The sequence below is a fragment of the Microtus pennsylvanicus genome, chromosome 10 (assembly GCF_037038515.1).
Source record: "Microtus pennsylvanicus isolate mMicPen1 chromosome 10, mMicPen1.hap1, whole genome shotgun sequence".
Classification (NCBI taxonomy): Eukaryota; Metazoa; Chordata; class Mammalia; order Rodentia; family Cricetidae; genus Microtus; species Microtus pennsylvanicus.
The window spans coordinates 91598362-91619956 of record NC_134588.1 but is presented as its reverse complement, the minus strand read 5'-3'; the positions used below and the strand labels follow the sequence as shown (position 1 = coordinate 91619956).

Here is a 21595-nt window from a genome sequence, read left to right as displayed (position 1 = left end):
TTCTCTTTACCACTTGTCTAAAATTAACTTGTCTTCTCTCTCCTGCCAATCTCTTGCCCCGCTTCTCCATTTCTAAATTTCTAAAGTATTGTGTGTCCATTTTTGGTAAAGGGGATGTGACAGTCCCGTGTGCTTGTCCCCATGCCCCCAAACTACTCCCATGAGACAACTGGGAGGAAGAAATCAGCTTTTCTTCTTAAAAAGGTAAACACAATAGTGCTATTATTGCCCTTAAATGCAAATGACGGTGTGGAACCCAGCAGACCTGAGCTAAGAGAAATGCATGTCGTTTTTCCTGTAAATTATCATAGTTCAAATTAGCAGAGCTAACTAAGGCTTGAAATCGTGGAGCCAAATTTTGTAGCTTTCTCAGGAACACTACTTTGGAAAAGAGTGAATATAGCCTTTGTCTCAATCAACATGGTATGTGGCTCACTAACAGAATAGTGGCCAGTTGCTAAGTTCTTACAGTCAGATGCTTTTAATAGTGAGTCTTGTACACCACTGTATATAATCAGAACAATCCTAAGGGGTGGGTACGTTTATCCTTTCCATTTTATAAGTAAGGGAATGGCATGAAGAATATCAAGAACTAGAACTAGGAATGGGAGAGGAAACACGGCTGAACACTAAAGACAGGTTCCCTGGGAGTCAGAGAGCCTCCTGGAGCAAGCAGTGAGGTCCCATCTGAAGCACCAGGTTTTTAAGTAATGACACCAAATTCTAGTGTTACTAATGAAACAAAGACAGTATCAGGGACTAACACAATGTGGAGAGACACCTTATAAAAAATGATTGTGAGAGAAAAGTGGTTTTAAAAACATCCTACCCCGAAGTATAAATACAAACAAATAAATAAGCTTCCTGGTTGTACTTCAGAAGTTGAAAGGAAGAACCAAGTGGGTTAGAAAGGAACAGAGTAATGGCAGACACAATTCAGATGTTTCTAGAACCGATGAAAATATAGACAGAAGTCCCACAGAACTGGTAAGACGCTCCAGTCCAGCAGCTACTCAGAAGTTTCCTTCTGGTCTTGAAAGAGTTCTTCTTCCCAGGCTCTCCATATAGCTAATCACAAGGAACCTCACAGCAATGATAGATTCTCTTCCTCAAGTAAACTATGTTTTAACCCTGCCAAATACCAACTTTAACCATCTTGAGCAAAAAAGGATAGGATCTAGGTGTGGCGGTTCATGCCTCTAGTCCCACCACTCGGAAACCTGAAACAGAAGGCTGAAAGGTCAAAGGCAGCCCGAGTTGTGGAGGGAGACCCTGCCTTGAAAATGAATGAATGAATGAATGAACAAGCAGAGAGTTGGCTTTGTATAACATATAAAATGTGAAGGCAGCTGTGAGCTCCTCTGCATGACATCCTGAGTGGTATATGATGGTTGAGAACCCTCTGTGTTATATGCATGTATGTACGTACGTATGTACGTATGTATGTGCATGTATGTCTGACTGGGAGTCTAACTGATTCAGATTTTCGATGTCAGTACCAGGGACACACAGAGAAACTCTCCAGGACCAGGAAAGAAGCAGGGGCAGCAGCCTGAGCTTCTTTCGTGAACCGTGGTACTGGTCCAGCGAATCGTGATAGTGGTGCTTACTATTTTGAGAGAGTTCCTCTTTCTTCTTCTAACATATGTATCTTAAGAAAGTCTATAACAGAAGCTAATTTAAGGACAAACACCTTAACCATTTACATCATTTCCAAAGGTAATATTTCTTCTAAATTTCATATGAGATTTACAAAAAGACCAAAACCCAAGGTGATGCCTCTGAAGCGGGAAAACAACAGATGATGGACTTTTTCGGGGATTTGCCTGCCAAATCTGCCTTTCTCACCTCCCTGGGCTTTCTGCTGGCAACTCCACTGGCCACCTACTCACATAAGTCAACAGTGACAGGTACATGACTGAGACTCTCCATGTGGTAACACCAGGCCTGTGTCGTCCCAGAATCTCAGGAGGATGAAATCAATGGGCTGCTTATATCTCATGACATAAATGGCCAGCTTCTGCCAGACACGAGGCAATCTGGCCATCAGCTTGAAAGATATTTTTATCAACTCTAATTTTTCTCTTTGCCTTTTAAAATATATTTGAATATATTGGTGAATTTTTTAAAAATCAAAACCATTTGTTTAAAAAATCTTAAAGGAGGGGCTGGAGAGATGGCTCAGAGGTTAAGAGCATTGCCTGCTCTTCCAAAAGTCCTGAGTTCAATTCCCAGCAACCACATGGTGGCTCACAACCATCTGTAATAGGGTCTGGTACCCTCTTCTGGCCTGCAGGCATATACACAGACAGAATATTGTATACATAATAAATAAATAAATATTTTTTTAAAAAAATCTTAAAGGAACTATTTTGACGTTTAGTTTATCCAACCTACTCACTTCACATTGAGGAAACAAGTATATATGGCATTTTCGAAGATTCAGTGGCACAACTGGGAAGGTGAGCGTTGAAGATGTTGAGGTTTGTGACAGCCTCTGGAGATTGAAGTCCCATGAGGAAAGTAGCCACTAATGCTGATGCCTGGGAGAGCTAAGGCCTTCAAGGTGGTCAACCCATTTCTTTGCCGTCTTCCTTCCGCTGTTTATTCTCCTTCCTGATGATGTTCCGGCTGTCCACCACCCCTGCTCACGCCCTTTGCCCAGACCCCTCTTCCTTCCTCAGCGTCACCTTTCCTGAACATTCCAGCCTCACTCTGCCCTCTCCTGCAGACATCACGTGTAGTTTATGTCACATAGGTTTGAACCTGTGTTTTCCCACCATTGTCTTTGCAATGCAAACCATTTTAACTGATGCTAATAGAAACCAGACAGGTGGATTCAACTCCATCTAATTAATAATGGTGTGGACTATTTCAAAACTGTGTGCCTCGGAGTCTTTCAGACCATTCAAGGCCTGTTTCATCACCAATAACGTGAGCATAAAAATATTTAGTCCACAGTGTTGTTCTGATGAACCAAGACAATCATGTACATAAAGTGTTCAGAGCTACAGCTAAAAGTCATGACATGATCAATGAACATTACCTGTTTCCACTAGTCCAAGCTCCCCAGTGAACCTCCAGGAGGCCAGAGGTCACCTCTTGGCAGATATTCTTTTTCAGTACTTTCAGTCCTTGGCACATACATCCTCAGTAAGTTCTTAATGGTTGATTGGAACAAGAAAATGAGCTTGCTCTTAAGTACAAAAGTGTTCTTGTCATTGAAGCCCAGAGGTGCCACATCCCATCCCGTCGTTTGCTTATGACTTAGTTTTCCTATCAGAGAAGCAGGCCCCAAGGTGCCTCTATTTAATGCTAGCCCCCTTGGTGCTATTTGCTAATCATGGTACTTACGTAGAAACTGTCAAGGACTTGAAGGCTCGAGGAATTCAGACAAATATGGACACAGTGCTGCTTATTTAGCTTGTGTGTGTGTAGGGGGGGGGTCAGGTTACACACAGTTTCCAAAATTTCTGGAAATATTCTCCTTGTGTTCCTCTGAGGCCTTGTTCCTATTGCTCTACCTGTTCTTCTCTTGTGTGAGGATCAATTCCTTCCTCAGTTTCTACACCAAGCAAAAGGAAGAGGGCAAAGCTCTACACCAAGAATCCATGTGTTTCAGTCTTCTGTGGAGGATCTGAAGGGACTCAAGGAGAGACTCCATTGTGAGACAGGAGCTTCTGTCCATCACCTGATAGGCTCAGACCTCTCTCTCTCTCCTTCTCTCTCTGTCTCTTTCTCTGTGTTCTCTTGTCTCTCTCTCTGTGTCTCTCTTTCTTTCTCTCTCTCGGTTTTGATTTGTTTGTTTTATTTTGTTGAGAGGCTAGGCTGGCCAGAACCTGTGATGTAGTCTTGTGACCCTCCTCCCAGCTTCTCCAGTGACAGGATTAGAGGCCTGTGCCCACTCCCTCAGCTTCTCTGCTTCCATATGAACGATATCTTCCCCTTCCTCAGAGCATCCAGGTCACATCTATATTCCTTGGGGAGTCTCATTGTCTGTCTTCTGGCAGCTATTAAAGCATGTCTTAAGTCCTATGTATCCTCCAAAGAGAAATTTTAGTACTAGTCTCTTTCAAATGATGTTGTTTTCCATCTAGTAAATAGTAATCTCACTTAGGTTGGCATCTCTAAAGGTGCTCTCTGTGCCTATTATGTTCTTAAATACTCGTTCATTCCATCAGATGCAGGACGTGACGTCGTACCATATACAGTTGATGAACCTAAATTACTGGATATGAATGGATCTTAGAGAACTATCATGTCTTCTGTTAAAAATGATCAGAGTGCTAATACACGAAGGTCTCGGAAAGTATGCTAGGTCACTTCCTGAGTGCCCCGGGACAGTAGTCAGAGGAGGCACCAATGACCTACTTGACACAGCTTTGCAGTAACGGCACAAAGCTGGGAGAGTTGCTTGCCTGCAACACATCACCTGGGCTGCTGTTTCCAGACTGGAAGATCCCACTCTCTCTCCTTTTGTTCATTCGTGTAGTGAGGCCATTCAGGATGGTGGTTCTCAGAAATCAGATAAAACTGGCTTTTGGCTCCATCAGTCCTTCATCCACAGAGAAACATTACCTCAACTTTTTTTTCTCTTTCTTTTTTCCCTTTTTTTTTTCTTTTGGACCAGAGTTATGATGCCCCCTCCTCCACCCCCTGTAGAAACCTCCTTAGAGGCAGCTAATTGGGCTGACTGAAAACACCTGCTCTATTTAGCGGCAAGAGTACTTTGTATGACTGTCCATCCTTTAGTCCTCTGCTACTAGCTGTGAGTTAACTGTAGGAAAACTGTTAGCTGTGAGAAAACCTGAACAGAGCCACACCTCCAAGGAAAACGATGCTGGCCATCTTCTTTCCCTTTGCGTCTCTGAAAAAAATCTGTCGTCACAGCGACACAGAAGCTTCTCTCCCTTCCAGTCCTCAAATCATGTTGTTTAAAGAAGATAAAAAAGAAAACAAAACAGAACCCAAGAAATAAATGTTGTTCATCCAGGAGCCTCAAAGATGCTCGCATAACGGTCTGAGAGTACCGGATCTCTTTCCTGCCTTTCATGTGGTTTTGTCAGCAAGGTTACCAGCATGGAGCAGGGCTCCTTGAAGAAGTCGGCAATCTTCAAGAGATGCCTTCTTAGTGGTAGTTTCCAGTGAGAAATGGGGGTGGGGAGAAGACACTAACAAGTCTGGGAGCACCCTTAATTTTTTTTTTATGGAACCCACACCTTTTGGGAACACTGTTTACACCAGCCTGTCCTCCCCAAATAGTGTAGTAGAGGGAACTAGAATGTGCCTGAGGCCATGTCTCCTGTTCTTTCATGGCCGGTACAACCTGGCTCTGGATACACAACTGCCCAGTTAATAACTGTATTTCCTAGCTTTCCTTGTATCGTGTTTGGCCACAATGAATTGGAGCCGATGAGAAGCATCTGAACTCTACCCTTTCGCCATTGCTGTCAGGTTGGCTAGCCGGGGAGTACACTGGAGAGGACCGTAGTCATGGAACATCTAGGTGACTATGAAAATGAGGCTTTGCTCCACTGGGGTGGGGGACACTCTGGAGCTCACGTGTCAGCCCTTTCTTCCACTGAGCCAGCATTCTACTAATTTCTTGAGAAAGTTTTCCCTTTGAGTGTGGGCTTCCAGGGGCATTCCCTTCTAGCTGAATTTTTAAGATTCTGAATCAACTGTCCTTGCACAGACAAAATGCTTTCAAAACAGAGTGATTAAGGACAGCAGGAAGTCCCACACAGGATCTACTGTCAAACCACATTAATGTGCTTCACATGACCTAGATAAAAGACACTGTGGGGCCCTAGCACTTAGGCCTTGCATACGAGACTTCTTTATGATGGACACTGAAGATGCACGAAATTCTTAAATGGCAGCTGGAACTTGGATGATTATATGACTGAGAACCTAGACAGATGTCATCAAAACTTCTTTTCAAGGCACGCCTGTGTCCATGCACGTATTTTCATCAATTAAAGTGAAAAACTGTCTTCAAAATGACTCTTCTGACTTACTGATGACAATATCTGATGAACCCTCAGTCTGCCGCACAGTTTCGTTCCAGGGCGGAGGTTTCCCTTGGTACACACTATGTAAGGAGTCTTTGTCGCAGTAACAGTCGCTGCTTTGACTCAGGTCTCAGCACATTTTGACGGATTTCTGTCCTAAGGTCCTCCTATAACTCATATCTTTCTCTCTGTCTCCTGCTGACCCCAGTCTGTTCTCCACTGTATTTTCTCTTCGCAATGCAAAGACGGTGGAGCCGTTTCCCATCTAGAACCACCAGTTCCTATCTCCCTATTACCTGCAAGGCGGTGGAGAATGTGGCCTGTGCCTTCTTCTCTGCTTCTCCCTCTGCTCAGGTTGCCTTTTGTCAGTGAGTCTGGGTAACTTCTCCTCATTGCTTGAATCCCCATCTTCGAGGAGCCAGTGCTGTTCATTCTCCCTCTTTCTTACCTTGCACACGCTTTGGTTTTATAACCTCCCCTCCATACCATGTGATCTAGGATCATTATCTATCTATTTACAGAATTCTCTCCTTCAGGACAAAGATTGCACTCTTTCTTTTTTATCTTTGTGTGCTCAGTCCCTTGCATGATGCTGGAACATGGTAGATCCTCAATAGATGCTTTGTCAAAGCCAAAAAAGCACTTTTAAAATTAGCAACTTCCATTTGCAAACATAAAGTGATAGACCAGCGTCTTTCACCTTGTGACCCCTTCACAGGGGGCACCTAAGACCACGGGAAAACACAGACAGTTACATTGCAATTCATAACAGTAGCAAAATTACAGTTATGAAGTAGCAACAAAAATAATTTTATGGTCGGGGGTCACCACAACATGAGGAACTGTATTAAAAAGGGTCACAGAGTTAGGAAAGTTGAGAACCACTGTGATAGACCAATGAAAGTGGGTTTTCAGTAATTTAGGTAATTTCCTCTACAGCCCTGTGAAGAGAAAAGGTCATGCTGCAAACTGTCTGTGTGTCTGGCTTGGATTTGGAGAAGACCTCCTCCATCTTTGGAGGTGGAGAAATCATTACTTGAACTATGCGTTAAATTGTATTATCTTAAAATCTATATTTGGACGTCCTTAGGATGTGACTTCGATTGGATATGGGAGCTTTACAGAGATAATCAAGTTGCAACTAGGGTGTGAGTGTGGTGGTATGGTTTAATTACTACACCTACTCCCTCATATGTCGAAGCTCTAAGCCTCGCCAGAGTGACTCCCTCATATGTCGAAGCTCTAAGCCTCGCCAGAGTGATATTTGGGAACAAGCTGTTAAGAAGGTAATTAAGTTCAAATGAGGTCACTAGGATGGCTCTTATCTAACCTGACTCTTGTTAGTATCAAATGAGGGAAGGGAGAAAGGCACCAGGGATGCACAGACAGAGGAGAAATGCCATCTGCAAGTCAAGGAGAGGTCTCAAGAGAAATCAAACCAGACAACACCTTGATCTTGAGTTTCTGGACTCCAGGACATTGAGACAATAATTTCCCAGTTTATGACATCAATATCCCCAGAAAACTAAGACTCGCTAGCATCTCTTATTAATAGTTCTTGTTGACATACTCACGAGCTGAATCACAAATGTCACCTCTGGAAGGAACATCAGTAATTTACCCTTTGGTTTGCAGGTGGTGAAACAGAGGCCTAAGAGAGGAAAGTGGCTGCCTCATGTCAAGTATCTTTACTGACCGGATGAGTGTCATGGTCCAGCCATGATGGGTTCGTACATTCCAGGGTAGGAGCATGTAGGTTAGAAATGTTAGGCAGAACAGAAAGAGATACAAAAGAAATAGAGACATAGGATCATACTGGGAGGGCAACTCAGTGAATACTGAATCTGCCTGCATTTATTTTTTATACACTTATATACCCCAATACGGAAGCGGGGAGCAAAAGACTGCTTATGACACAAAGGATGACCAGAACAGTTACTTGCTTTAATACTTGAGACATCCAACCATTATTTTCTGGGTTAAGCATTCTGACTTTTTAGGCAGGATATACAGTGAATACCCTAGACCAAGTATCCTGTAGGCAGCCTCTCCCTGGGTCAAGCCAACGATTTTAAAATAAAGGAGCAGTAATAGGTTTGAATTCTCTGACCTCTGGTCAGGGTGGAGCGGATCCACCTCTATGGGCCATCTTAATGTCCAAAACACCAAGTAACCACACCTTAGGTCAAGATACCCTGTTTGTAACTGCTCCTGTTGTCAACAGCTTTGAAAGCGTGAAAACAAGCTCAAACTCTCTGACCTTTAATCAAGGTGAAACAGGCTCACAGCTGTACCCTCCCCCCCATGACCCGCAGACGAGGCCTTGATAGAGTTTTACTCAGAGCACCCTGTCTTGTCACTTCATGTCCCTCCGTACCTCACAGAAGCCTGCTGCTCACTTGGTCACACCAGTGTATATTTCATCCTCAGGATGCCTTTTAACAGGTAAAACTATCTTCAGTGTTCGTGTAGAATGTCCTGCTCTGAATGCTCTTAGGTGTAAGCTTCATGGATTCCCAAAGGCTTATCAAGCTGTCTTGGAGCATGAAAGGAATTCCCATCCCAGCATCCCTAGCATCCCATTTTGAGATAGGCCAAGGAAAAATGTGTTGCTGGCCCCTAAACAGGCTTTTACAACCAAAGAGAGCTGGGCTGGCATAATGGGTATTTCTCCCTCATCTTCAAGGAAAACAACTAGTTTTTTTATTATGATTTCTAAGGCATTTTAAGTGAATTCACTCTTCCATGAATACCTATGAGAATTCCAGCACCAGACAGCCCAGTTCTCTCACTGGCTCTGTGTTTGACCTTACTCCAACCTTTTGATTTCTTTCTTCACTTCATCCATAGGGCGAAGATGTTAGCACTATCTCCATCATCTGATGGCTGTGAGGGTTAGTGACTTGCCAAGTAGCCAGTGAACAGTCAAAGCCAAGCCATCACTTACAGATGAAAAATAAAGTCTCAGAGAAAGTTGAGCTTTTTACTCCAATAATTAGAAAGAGCCCCTTGGGACCACATTCTGGAAGCTTCCCACTTACGGCACTGTTTTTTTTTTGTTGTTGTTGTTTTTTCCAGGATGCCTGAATGACTGTGGGCAGAGAAATACCTGGAGAAGAGCCTACGCATTGTTTGTGGGCCACGTTTAGAAAGTAGAGATGGCTGCCTCTTTCTGAGACACGACTACATTAAGTTCATAGAAAAAGAAGTCAAAGGAATATGTTGGGGTACAGCAGGGGTATTTCCTCTCTGAGAACCCTTTGGGGGTGGGGAGTCTCTATTACAGGAAGTACTATGCTCATAGCTTAACGTATGTACAGTCCCCTTCCTCTATCCCTGTAAATCTGTGTGTCACACAGACACCAAGTCTGCGTGGGTGGGAGTCTAGGAGATGTCAGGGTGTAAGTAATGCCCTTCAGGGTTTTTCCCGAACCTTCCTGTGACAGAGGCACAGTATGGCACAAGAGGGCAGTGGTCTATTCTGTTTCTTGGTGAGATGGGCTTACTTCATCATCTTTTTCTCCCAAAAGAGCAACCATGCTTTCTACCTCGGAAAAGAGAAGACCTACTCAAAAGATTTAGGCATTAACTTCACTATTTGATGTTGAAGAAACTTGAAGATACTTAAATTCTGTGAACTCCAAGTGCCTCCTAGTAAAATGAAGCTGGTAATAGCACCCACCGGACAAATGTATTGTGAGCCAAAGAGACGATAGAGTTAACAGTGACTTGCTCTTAAGGGAGTGCTACCATTTCATCACTGTTCCCTGGCTTCACGCTCTGGAACTCAGCTCACCTCTCACTCTGATCCTCTGGTCCTCTCACTGGCTCTGGGATTCACAGCACAAGCCCCACACTTACAGTCTGAACTTCATTATCAAACACACGTCTCGTGCTTGCATTTACAGCGCGTTGCTGCGGTGCAGAGATGGCGCATTGTACCAACTCCCTTCTCAGTAAGGGAAGTACTTACTGATGGCATAAAACTATCTCACCACAATGGAGCACGGCTTTGGGACTGAGCACTTGCAACCTGCTTTCTCCTTCCCAGACATCATTGCATGCTCATGACGATCCAGGGCAGAAGGCCTGGAAAAAGGTTTTCTCTTGGAAACCTGAGTTCTGGGTCTGATTCTGTTTTTTTCTTCTCTATTTGTTCCTCAACTGTGAACCAAATGGAATAGAATGCCACCTAGGGCTGACATGAAAGCACCTTTGTTGGATGTGCCTGGAGGCCTTGACGACATATAGACAACAAGTGCCGTTGGCAAGGCTTGGCTATGGAAGTGGAGCTATTGGACCTGTTAGTATTGGATTTGCCACTGATGATGTGCCCAGGCTGCCCCCAGAGTACCCACCTGAGGATTCTCGCCTGCACTCCTGTGATAGGTCAAAGCTCTGAGAGCGACTGCTGACAGGGTTGCTTGCCGTGCAGTTGTAGATGCTGTCACGATCCTGGCTGCTAAGACTGATGTTCAGGAGGTGGGAGTGGTTGGCCAGGCTCAGCAGATGTTTGCCCGCCTCATTACTCCAGCTGTAAGTCACATGATCACCTTTCTTCACGGTGCAGACTACCGTCAAACTGCAGGTCCCATTCCCGTTCTCCTGGGTCTTGTTTAACACTTTAATCTCTGGAGTGGAGACCTGCTCTGTCAGGAGGAGGAACAAGGGAGCCATCACTGAAACACAACTCCTGGAACTCAATTTGACTGTCTTATTTGCCAAAACAATGCCTAGACAATTGGCATTTCCCCCTCACTGAGAAGTCTTAAGTGCAAGCTGTCTCTTGGAAAACTGCCACTCACAGCAACCCTCATGACTCTCTGCTCTTTCCAGGACCCTTGAGATAAGATAGAGAAGCATTTGGTATTTGGTTCCTTCCAGTTAATACTGTTAGGGTACTGCGTGCCTCATCCGGACTGCTCTGTTGGTTCTGTCAGGAATAAGATGAGTTTTGATTGGCTTCAAGTACAACCTCCTAGAGTTGGAAGCATGAGCTTTCAGTGATAGGATTTCATCATGCCTGTGTGTGTGTGGTGTGTATGTATGTGTGTGGTATGCGTGGTGTGTGGTGTGTGTGTGTGGTGTATATGGCATATGTGTTGTGTGTGTAGGTGGTGTGTGTATGGTGTATGTATGGTGTGTGTGGTGTATTTGTGGTGTGTGTGTGTGTGGAATGTGATGTGTGTGTGGTGTGTGTGATGTATGTGGTGTGTGGTATGTATGGTATATGTGTGTGGTGTGTGTGGTGTATTTGTGGTTTGTGTGTATGTGTGTGTGTGTGTGTGTGTGTAGCAAGTGCTTGGTGGGTCTAAGGCACTGGTAGGTTTTCAATCATAGCCACAGGCCCTATTGATCTATACAATTCTAAAGCCATGAGACAGGCAAGGCAAAAAGGGAGGTCATGCTTGTTACAGCCACTATAAGACCAGCACATTGCTGGCATTTCATATTCATCTTTTTTAATTCTCTCAATAATCATAACTAAAAATAATTATTCCCATTTTGTGATGAGAAAACTGAGTCCCAGAGAAATGGCATGTCTTGTTCAACATTATGCAGTTTCTAAGTGGCCCAGGCTGAGATAAGCAGCTTAGTCAGATTCTGAAATCAGCCCAACCGCCTCTCTCAGCAAAGCGAGTCGTGGTGGCAGAGACCACAGTTCCCAAAGTACCCAACTGATAACATAAGGTTTGAAAAAGTCAGTGAACTTATAAAAACAAAGGGACAGATTATATGACATATATGTTTTTTTTAAAAAAAACAATTGATGTACGGCCTCCATGTACACAAAGCAGAGGGCTATGAGAATTCAGCTGTCTCTATTTGCAGAAGGGAAACACTGGGGCAGGAGACAGTCCAGATGTTTCTGTTTTAACTCTGGCTGTGGGCTTCCTATCCCATCCTTCGTGGTGCCTTGGGAAGCAGATGAACCTCTGGGCCTAAGAGATAGAGTTCTAGGGGCTAAGAAAAACACCGGACTCAGGTGATGTAGGTTCTACAATCCCTCAACTAAACAACTACATAACCAGATTCTGGTTCAAATGAGAAAAAAAAAAAAGGCGTTTCTTTCCTCACGTAGGTGGAAGCCTCCCCCAGGGCTCTGGGCTTGGTGACCTGTTGTGGGTGGAATGTCAGCTTTCTTTACTCAGAACTTCTACTTCAGCAAACATCCCACACAAGTGGCTTAGCACGTGCAAAACCACTTGCCCCTGGAGTCGGGGTCTCTGGCTATGAAGGAGAAGGTAGGTTTGTTCAGTTATGTTCAAACTTTGTACTTCTGGGCTTGATAGAAAAAAAATCCTTTTATTAAAAAGTTGGTATGCAAACTAAGCCCTGTAAGAGATAAAAGCCAGCCCTTCAGCTCCCACACAGTGGGCTCCCTTCCTTTCAAAACAGGAATCAAATCAGCCTCCACTGATGTGCAGTTTGGGAGATAAACAAACAAACAAACAAACACACACACAAATGTCAGCCTGTCAAAGTGTTTCCCGTAAGCTTAAATACTCCTTGGACCAGATCTTTCAAGTTGCTTCCAATTCCAGACACTCTGCTTCTGTGAAAGGCCTAAAGTCTTCTGGGCCCTCCCTCCTGTGCAAAGTGTGAAAACTCCCATTTTTACCATAGAGCTTCAGCTGTATGCAGAATTGCTGAACTTGCACATTTTCCTCCAAACTCACGATATACCATCCTTCACTCTCCCTCCTGTTTCCCAGGATCCCCAGGCTCAGGTTTTCCCTTTGAAACTGGTAGCCATTCTCCAGGTGCTCTAGAGAGTCCTCTTTATCGATATTAAAAGACACTATTTTCTTAGTGATTTTGCTTTCTAGAGACATTGTGGTTGCCTTCGTGACAAGGATGCGGATGCTTTTGTTAAAGCTCTCTTTCGTCAGGGACAGCCACGTGGTGTCATTTCCCAACTGCTGGATAATCACTTGGCAGTTCATCAGACCTCCACCTGTGGGAAGGAAGAGACAGTAATTCCTTATGATGGAAGACCTGGAGAACACACGGTGTAGAGGGCAGAGAACGACAGACTTGAGGCTCGCCTCTCCTCCCGAACTAGCTCGATACACCAGGCGGTGGTCTATAAGAACAACCACCAGGATCCTAACCATACCTTCAGTATTTCAAAGTGTCCATTGGAAATCCTAGACTTACTTACACCAGGGCCCTGCCAATTCAGACGTAACAGGGTAGGCACAGAATGCAGAAGTAGGTAAATGACTCCCTTGATGTCACAGAGTAAGTGGCAGTGCTGGGACAAGAATCCCAGTCTATAATTTCTCTGCCAAGGTCCTTCCCGGCACTCAGTATGCAGGGTGAAGAGTGGGTAACAGTAAAAGGAGCCCAGAGGACCGGAGTTCCAGAAACACCAAGTCAGGTGATAAGCAGAGAAGGGTCTGAGGACTACGGAAATTAGGGAGGTTGTGCACTTGGTGTCCAAACTGGAATCCTAGTTCTCCCAAAATCCCTGAGATAATTAATAATGGCAATGGTAAGAGATTATTTTATTTCCCTTTTGAAAAAGAGCTGAACCAACAAAAATGAGAGGGGTGTAAAAAAAAAGCCACAAAAACCAAAATAAGGGATACTAGTGCTGACTATTTAATACCTCCGCTGTGCTCAAACCCACAGCCCGCCTTCTGCCTCCCCTCGCAGGGGTGACCGCCCTTTCTGTCTCACTGAAAAAACATAGAAGAAATGGAAAGCAAATTTCAATCTATGGAAATCCCAGTTGATCTATCTCCCTGGAGGAATGACCTGTGTTCCCGTCCAAGGTTAGTCTCACCCCTCAAGGACCACTCCTGTGCTTCCAAGTTTTGCCTCTGTAATCCGTGCCCCCCTGCATTATCAGCTGCCTTCTGGATTTCTTTCACCAACTCAAACATACAAACACTTAATTGCCCTCATTAAAAAAAAAATTCTCCTCTGATCCCAGGATCATCTTCAGCCACTTGGCCATTTCATTTTCTTTTGGAAGGTTCTTGCCTGCCTGTTTATGTTTTCTGCTTTTACTTCTTGGTCCAGTTTCCCCTATGCCCACTCCAAACAAGTATTCTTCTCCAAATCTCATGGAATCTCACTCATCAAGATTAGTCTGTTGAACTCAATTAATTCTCCATCATCGTCTTAAGTGTTTCTCAGAAACGTTCGACATAGTTCATCTTCCCTCATTTGAACGCTGCCTGCATTGGTTCCCGAGATACTACACGTCCCTGACTTGCAACTTTGCTCTTTTTTATTGTTCTTAGTTTCCTTGGGGGAAACTTCTGTTTTTTTTTTCAGATATCTAAATATCAGACTATGCCTGGGCTCAGGCTTCCTTCCCTCCCTTATTTACACCTATTCAACTTCTCATGTCGCTGCACAGTTTGACGTATCACGGCAGTATTAACAGTTGCGAATTGTGACTAATCTGCTCACTGCCTAATATCTACTGCCTACATAGATGTGTGCTTGGAGGTTTAGATGGCATCTGACTTTAGCAAAGAACTTTCTGCTCAAGCATGACCATTTGTCCAGTTTCTCAGGCCAGAACATTGGAGAGTTCTTGAGTCTGCCCTTTGTCACACTCCACATTTGGTCTTGACAGACCATCCTGCTGGTCCTAATTTCCATGTGGGTCTGACATAGAAACACTCCCCATGCCATTCCTTTCTACCACGGCCAGCACAGGCCCAGCTGCTACCCTGTCTCCCAACTAATCTCCCAGCATTTGTACCATGGACAGAGAGATTCTTTAAAACCACGTCTAATTTATTTTCTTTTCTTCTATCACTTTTAATCTTCCAGGGCTTTCTAGCACTCATAAGTTCACAGTTTCTGACTCTGCTCACTGAAAACCCCAATGTTGCTCCTAATCCATCCCCCTCTCACTCTCTGGTTTTCACAGCGCTATGATCAGGTAACTTCCCGTTCCTTGACCTCATCAAGAACATTACTGCCTCTGGGACTTGGTATGTGCTGCTTCTCTCTGGAAAGCTCTTCCCTTATGTACCAGAACAGCTCAGCTCCTTACTTGATTTTGGGTGCCTGCTCAGAGGATTCTTTCTTTGGAGAGGCCTCCTCTGACAGAGTACCAGGATAGCCCCCCTGCCCATTGCCCTTGCTGTTGCTGCCTGGTGTTTCAGTGCCCGTTCGTTCATTTTATTGCTATCTGCCCCACTTGAATACAGTCTTCTCCAGAGAAAGAACCTTTCTCCACTGTGTATATCTGACAGCCTGACACAGTGCTTGGCACAGAGAGACTCTGAAATATCTGTTTGAATGACAAGGAAGGTCATATTACCCTGGCAGACCTCTTAACAGCCTAATATGTATATAACTGAATTTAACCATGAGTTACTGTTCATGATAGGAGCACATGACTCAATGAGCATAGATTGTTCTAGCTGATAAGAGATTCAAAAGGGTAAAATAAAAACACCTGCTTCTGCCACGGGTCGATCTAGAAGAGACCCCCTCTCAATTGTGGTAAAGCTGAACGACTGGAAAATTGGGTAAATCGGCTAAAATTGTCTTGACATCAATGTGCTCTGAAATCCCTACACTGCCTGCTAAATGGCCCAGCGCACATTAATTAAAGACTAGTGATGTGGGGGTGGGGAAGAAGACACAGTCTACATGGGCTAAAGTCAGGATGAGAATGGTTGATGCATGGTTGCTAAAGGAAAGTAGGTTAGGTGACAAGGGAGTTGGTCTTTGGGGCATTGCTAATATTTCCTCTAACAACAGAGTGTTCGCCCTGTTGCTCAGTTAGATGAACTGTAGTTGCTTAGTGCTGCTTTTACAGGGGTTTGTTGGGAAGCTCATTGGACTTCCTTCCAGCCACACTGAGAAATGCCTGACAACTCCAGACGACACAGCTAGTCTGATGCTTCACACCTGAACTGTAAAAATGTACCCAGAGTAGTGATGTCCTGAGTCCTAAATATATGAACAGCAAAGAAGGAAGACTGAGAGCCGTCCACGGACCTTTGAATGTATGTCCATTTCCGGGGAAGAGATCCTAAATGCTACTTCTGAAAGAGATATGAGATTTTAAAAAACAGAATCGCTACCATACTGTTGACATTTTAAACTAATTTTGATATGGAGAAGAAGGGGAAAATGGGGAAATTTACCCATAAGACCGTTGCTGATACTTCACTCGCCAAACGCCTCCTATACAACCTTTCCTATCATATGACCTGGTAGGGTTATGTGTGTGTGTGTTTTCAGAATACAGAAGTGGTAGAAAGAAGAGAAAAGTAGGGTAAGGCCGACGTAGAAAGTAGCCAAATAAATGAAGGAGGTAAGAGGAGAGAGGGTTAAAGGAAAGAAACGGGGCAGATGAAGACAGACTTCATGATTTGCATGCACAATGAGTGGAACCAAAACATCACCAGGAGACCCTAACACACAGAGAATAATGATGTAATTGCTCCCATGACTGCTAAGTCTGGAGGGTGCTTGAGGTCATCCCCACCTCGCTCAAGTGGAAACACAGTGGGGCTGTAGAACCTTTCACATCGAGTCTCTGTTCCTGAAACATCCTACTGCCTGATGAAGGTTTTCCAGCGAGCCCGTGATTCAGTCAGCCCTGTTTACTAGAAGAGGCTGGGAGGAAACATTTGTCTCTTCACACCGACTCACTTTCCTTCATGGGTAACTCTGCTTTGATGGTGGAGTGATTCACATAGGCAGGTGAACCGTGGCCTGAAATTTGCAGGATTTAGCTAACCCATTCACAAGGTGGGATTCTACCCCAGAACTTTATTTTTTTTGACTTTATTCTGATATTTTATAGATGTTTTTAGCATCTTGCTACATTCTTTTTCTTTTCTTCTTTCTTTCTCTCTTTTTTTTTTGTATAAAAGAGACAGGCTTTGCAGTTCTAGCTATAAATGCAGACTCAGAAAGGAAAAAAACAGCTTGTCGAAGGTGTGATTTTAAGCCTAGATATCAGGTAAATATCCCTATCCCACGGTGCTGAGAGTGCTGGGGCTTTGTGGCTCAGACTATCAGCACCCATCATTTCTCAGCCCGACCAGTTCCTTCCACCCTTCAGGTCTTCACCTTGACTCCTTTTAATGAGGGAAGACTTCCTGGACTGGGGCTTCGGGTAGCTTTCCCCCACACGCCTCCATCTCACTTTGCATCACCCCCTCACGCAGATTTAACTAGTTTTAACTGCATCACAGTTTTAGCAAGTTTAGCGCTTGTCATCCTCACACACTTAGAATCTTTCCAGAACAGGGATTATATCTTTGATTTACTGTGGTGTCTAAGAGGTACCTGGGACACAGTGGAAGCCCAGAAAATCCTTGTTGTCAAAGTGAACGAATAAAATGAAGTGGGCTGAATGAATGAATGAATGACAAGATGAGTCTAAGTGCTTCTCTTTCCACTGTCAAAATGAAATCCATTTCATCTCTGTAGCACCCCCATGTGGGAGGAGAGACAGGATTTGTCTCCACTTTCCAGGTGAGGATTTAGAAGCTCCTTAGTCACACACTGCTGCCTTTGGGCTATGACAGACCCGTTGCCGTTCCCCCAAGCACTTGAATCTCTCTAGCTCTGTGTTTGGATCTCTGTCTAAAACACTCTTCCCAAACCCTAGTAGAAACCAACCCCTCTATTTGAAAGAGAACGCAAAAACTGGCAGGAGTGTTGTCTGCAGCAAGGATTATAGAAAGAAGGCGTCTTCATTCTAATCTCTTTTGTTCTGTTGAAGTTTTAGGGACACACATGCAACTGCAACTCTTGCCTAAATAAACGGAAGGATTCAAACAAAAACCTGTATGCTAAAAACAGTCTCTATCTACTTTGCAGATTTCACTTCGTATATGTGCTTTCTACATTCTCCTGTAAACCTGCTGATTCCTCTCACCTTTTGACATTTGCTATGCTTCACTTAGTTTTAATTCAACACATACCCTTCAATTATAGATATTGTATTCTAGTTTTCCTCTCGGGACCTAAATACAATGTATCATTCTTCCCAATTCTCAAACAGAAGTTTATCTGGTTTCATTCCCTGACATATAGAGTATACAGAGACTGTTAATCTACTCTGCTTATCTTTCCTCATTTATAAAGTTGTAATAGTGCTAATGACGGTGATGATAATCTCACTGCTGGCGATGGTGGTGGGTTGGTGTGATACTTCAGTGATAAAACGCTTAGCATAATGTCTTATATAAAGCAAGTGTGTAGTATTTTCTACTATTATTCATTCAATAATAATTTTTAAATGGGCTTTCACATACTGAGCATCATGTCAGGTGCCTGTCAGAGGCTGTGATTGCTCATTTTCCTCTTCCCCCTACACCTTGTCTGGTAGTGTCAGATACACTCAGTAGATCAGTGCTGAATAGAAACTTTAAAAGTCAGTCTATAAATAACTAAATCCCTTTTGCTTTGAACTCTGTTTCAATGTTACAGATAAAGAAAGGTGAGGTTTTATATCATGGAATTAATTTTTTGAAGAAATATTTAGATCCATAAACTGGCATGGAATAGCTGCATTAGGTTGGGTCAAGCCTAGAACTCAGGCATTTGTCCCTTATCTCTTACTCAACATGTATGGAGGATGCGGGAAAGACCCACATGGAAGACAAAAGCACCTTATTTTGGGAGCATCATCAATCATGATTCATATATCCCCATAGTGGCCAATACTGACAACAAGACTATGCAAATACAGGGTAAGGGGTGTAAGCAATCTCTGTTCAACATGGATATGGCCCAAAATTGCTCTATAAATGAGGTATAGTTTGAGAAATTATTGATACATTGAAGGATCTGAGACAACTGATTTCTAGATACGATGTGACTGCGTATTTGGTCCTTGGTGTGGATTCTTCCGAACATGAACTTGGCATTTGTATCCAATTCAAGCATTCATGGAAACATTAGGCACGTGGTATGAAAATGTCTGTGAATTGGAGTTAATGGCCCATGTAGATGAGAATCATAATGTTCTGGCAGGAATGATGAGGGGGAGAGCAGTATCAGAGATCAACAAAAATGATATTGTTAGACAAATTAATGTGTACATTAAGAAGAAACCTGGGGCTGGCTTTGCAGAAACCACAGCCTGGGCTTTCTCCATTGTAAAGACTATAAGGCTTCCAGAGAGCCTAATAAATACTAACATTGTGACATACGCACAATATATCTGTCTTCTCTAAGGGAAAGAAATTAAAAATGACTCCCGGGAAACTATAGAAGAAAAAGGCAGAAAAGTTTACCTTGCAGTTATTTACCCGAATACTCTTTGCTATGGCTCTTGAATGTAAGTCAAGATGCTATATAGACGTTGTATAAAATAAGCAGGCGATGTTCGATGTGGATGAAGAAGTCATTTGGGAGAATTTGTTATACCCGGGAAGGGACATGTGGGCTTTTTGCTTTCTACAGTTCTCACTGGGAACTGAAAATTGAGCTGGAATGAGAAGGTGCTGATTTTTACAAGAGTCAAGCGTCTTCTCTGGGTTGCTCTGACGCGACTGATCTGTCTCATTTGCAAAACACTTCTATTTGAGTTTTATTGGGGTTTCACAAAACAGTACACATTTAAAAATAGAAGACTGACAAAAATTGAACCACTTTTAGAATACGGAATGGAAGGAAAGAATAGTTGTCAAGTGGGGTGACATGTATGTGCTCTGGGACTGGACTGCCACTCACCAACAAGTGAGCTCTCACCTTTTAGCAGCGCATTTGTTAGCTACACCTGAGCTGTCACAGGCAAGGCTATCCAAGCAGAAAAGCAAATATTCATCCCATAGTTATTAGTCACCAAGTATGGTGGGGTTCAGATAGGATACAGCGAGGAAGGCTTAGCTCTACCTACAGAGATGCTTGGTTTGGTGATCTAAGCTCTCAAAATGAGTCTAAGCAAGGGCCCCCTCATCTGAGACTTGAACAAGAGCTTCCACTTACTGCACCCCCACATCCCTGGCACATGCCAGGGCTTTTCTTAGAAAAGTCCATAATGGATTTGCAGTTATGAAAACGCCAAGACCAAAACACTAAGGCCAAATGCTTTAGGCCTCAGGATTTTCCCATCCCTTCCCTAAAGGCATCCCCATGCCAGGCTGTTTCCCACAGTCTGATCACATCCTAACATGGGGTTGCCCATTCCACTCACAGGGTCAGTCCAGTATCCCTCTTAGCTCTGGTGCTCCCAATACCTCTCCTTATAGCTTCGACCCACTCAGCAGGAAACAGTGTCTCGCCTTGGAAAGAATCAGCGGGATGGGAGAGAAGTCTGACTCCTTTAACTTAGCTGTCCACTGGGCCCCACTGCAGGAGCTTCTTTGACCAGAAGTTTCTCGATTTGCATATAACCAGCCCTGGGCTCCAAAACTCCCAACCTCTTCCCTTCTTGCTGCTTTGGAATCATCTCTTAGGGGAAAGTGTGACCACACTTGAGCCGCTGACTCTGTCAGCCTGAGGTCTGAGGTTTCTCGCTTATACCTGTTTCCCTCTGCCACCACCGCTCTACGCTGGACCATGTTCTCTTTTGTCTGCTGGTGTATGTGTGAGAATCACAGCAGGGATGGAGGACAAGTCTTCCAGAGTTCTATTCCCTAGCCTGTGTCTTTGCCAGAAGAGTACCCACCCCAAATCAGCCACTCAGAACTTCAGCCTGAGTCCCTTACACCAAGAGGCTGATTATGGATGTAGCCGGTGACTTTGGCTTCTGGTTTCCTTAGAAACTAGTGTCAGTGGGGTTAATCCTTGGAACCGGAGGCGCAAGGAACACAAGTTTCTTCCTCTTTGAAAGACACAGTATAAACCCAGAGGTACTCCCTAAGGAAGAGGCAACTGAACCGCACTTCCCAGCCTACGTCTCCTCTATCCCTGAAGCTCTGTTGATTCCAAATGGCTAAACACAGGACTCAAACCCTTAAACAAATGGACACTTACCTGTTCCGTAGCTCAATTCAAAAGCCAGAGAAAGAAGCAGAAGTATGCCCAAGGAGAGGAACCTGTTGGGCTCCATTAGCCGGCCAAGAGAGGGACGCGGTGCCTGTCTGGGAGCCGGGCAGTTGCTCGTGGTTGCCCCGGTGGAGGCTCTGATCAGATTGTGCTGCCTCCGCTGTCAACTCTACACATCAGGAACCACCGAGTTCCTGAGCCAGCTTCCTGTCTTAACTAAGCGGGTTTTTTTTTTCTTCTTCTTCTTCTTCTTTTTTGCTTGAGTCTCAAGGATTGCTCATATCTGATCAGGCTTAAATCACTTCGTTGTTCTTGAGAAACCTGTCAGGTGTCTGGACCTCTGGGAGCCAGGAAAGGAGCTGTGTAGTCACTTCAGTCAAACTCTGGTTTAGGGCAGAAATGTGATCCCTCCCCACCCTCCTTTTTCTAAACTGTTTCCAGGAAATGGGTGTCACAAGTTCTCTGAGTAGATCTGACTGGTAACTCTTCTTGGGTCCTAAGGAAAGAGACTTTAGGCAGACTCCCTACAGATGAGATAATTCAGAGATCAAGTTCTGTAACTAGCCTTCAATGAGATAATAGATCTTCTGTGTCCCACAGCCTCATTGAACACCCCTGCAAGTCAAACCGGGAGCTACAGTCACAGA

General features: G+C 44.1%; 1 protein-coding gene across 1 annotated transcript in view; it reads right to left on the bottom strand.

Moving 5' to 3' along the window:
- Slamf1 (signaling lymphocytic activation molecule family member 1) overlaps positions 1-21328 on the bottom strand; it is a 34391-nt gene extending 13063 nt beyond the window's left edge. Inside the window, exons 1-3 of the mRNA XM_075989141.1 lie at positions 20937-21328; positions 12637-12972; positions 10373-10663 (exon numbers count right to left, since the gene is read on the bottom strand). Of these exons, the coding sequence (XP_075845256.1) occupies positions 10373-10663; positions 12637-12972; positions 20937-21012 (703 nt within the window). The 5' untranslated portion in view covers positions 21013-21328. The remainder of the gene's footprint in view (positions 1-10372; positions 10664-12636; positions 12973-20936) is intronic.
- Between the last annotated feature and the right edge of the window lie 267 nt (positions 21329-21595).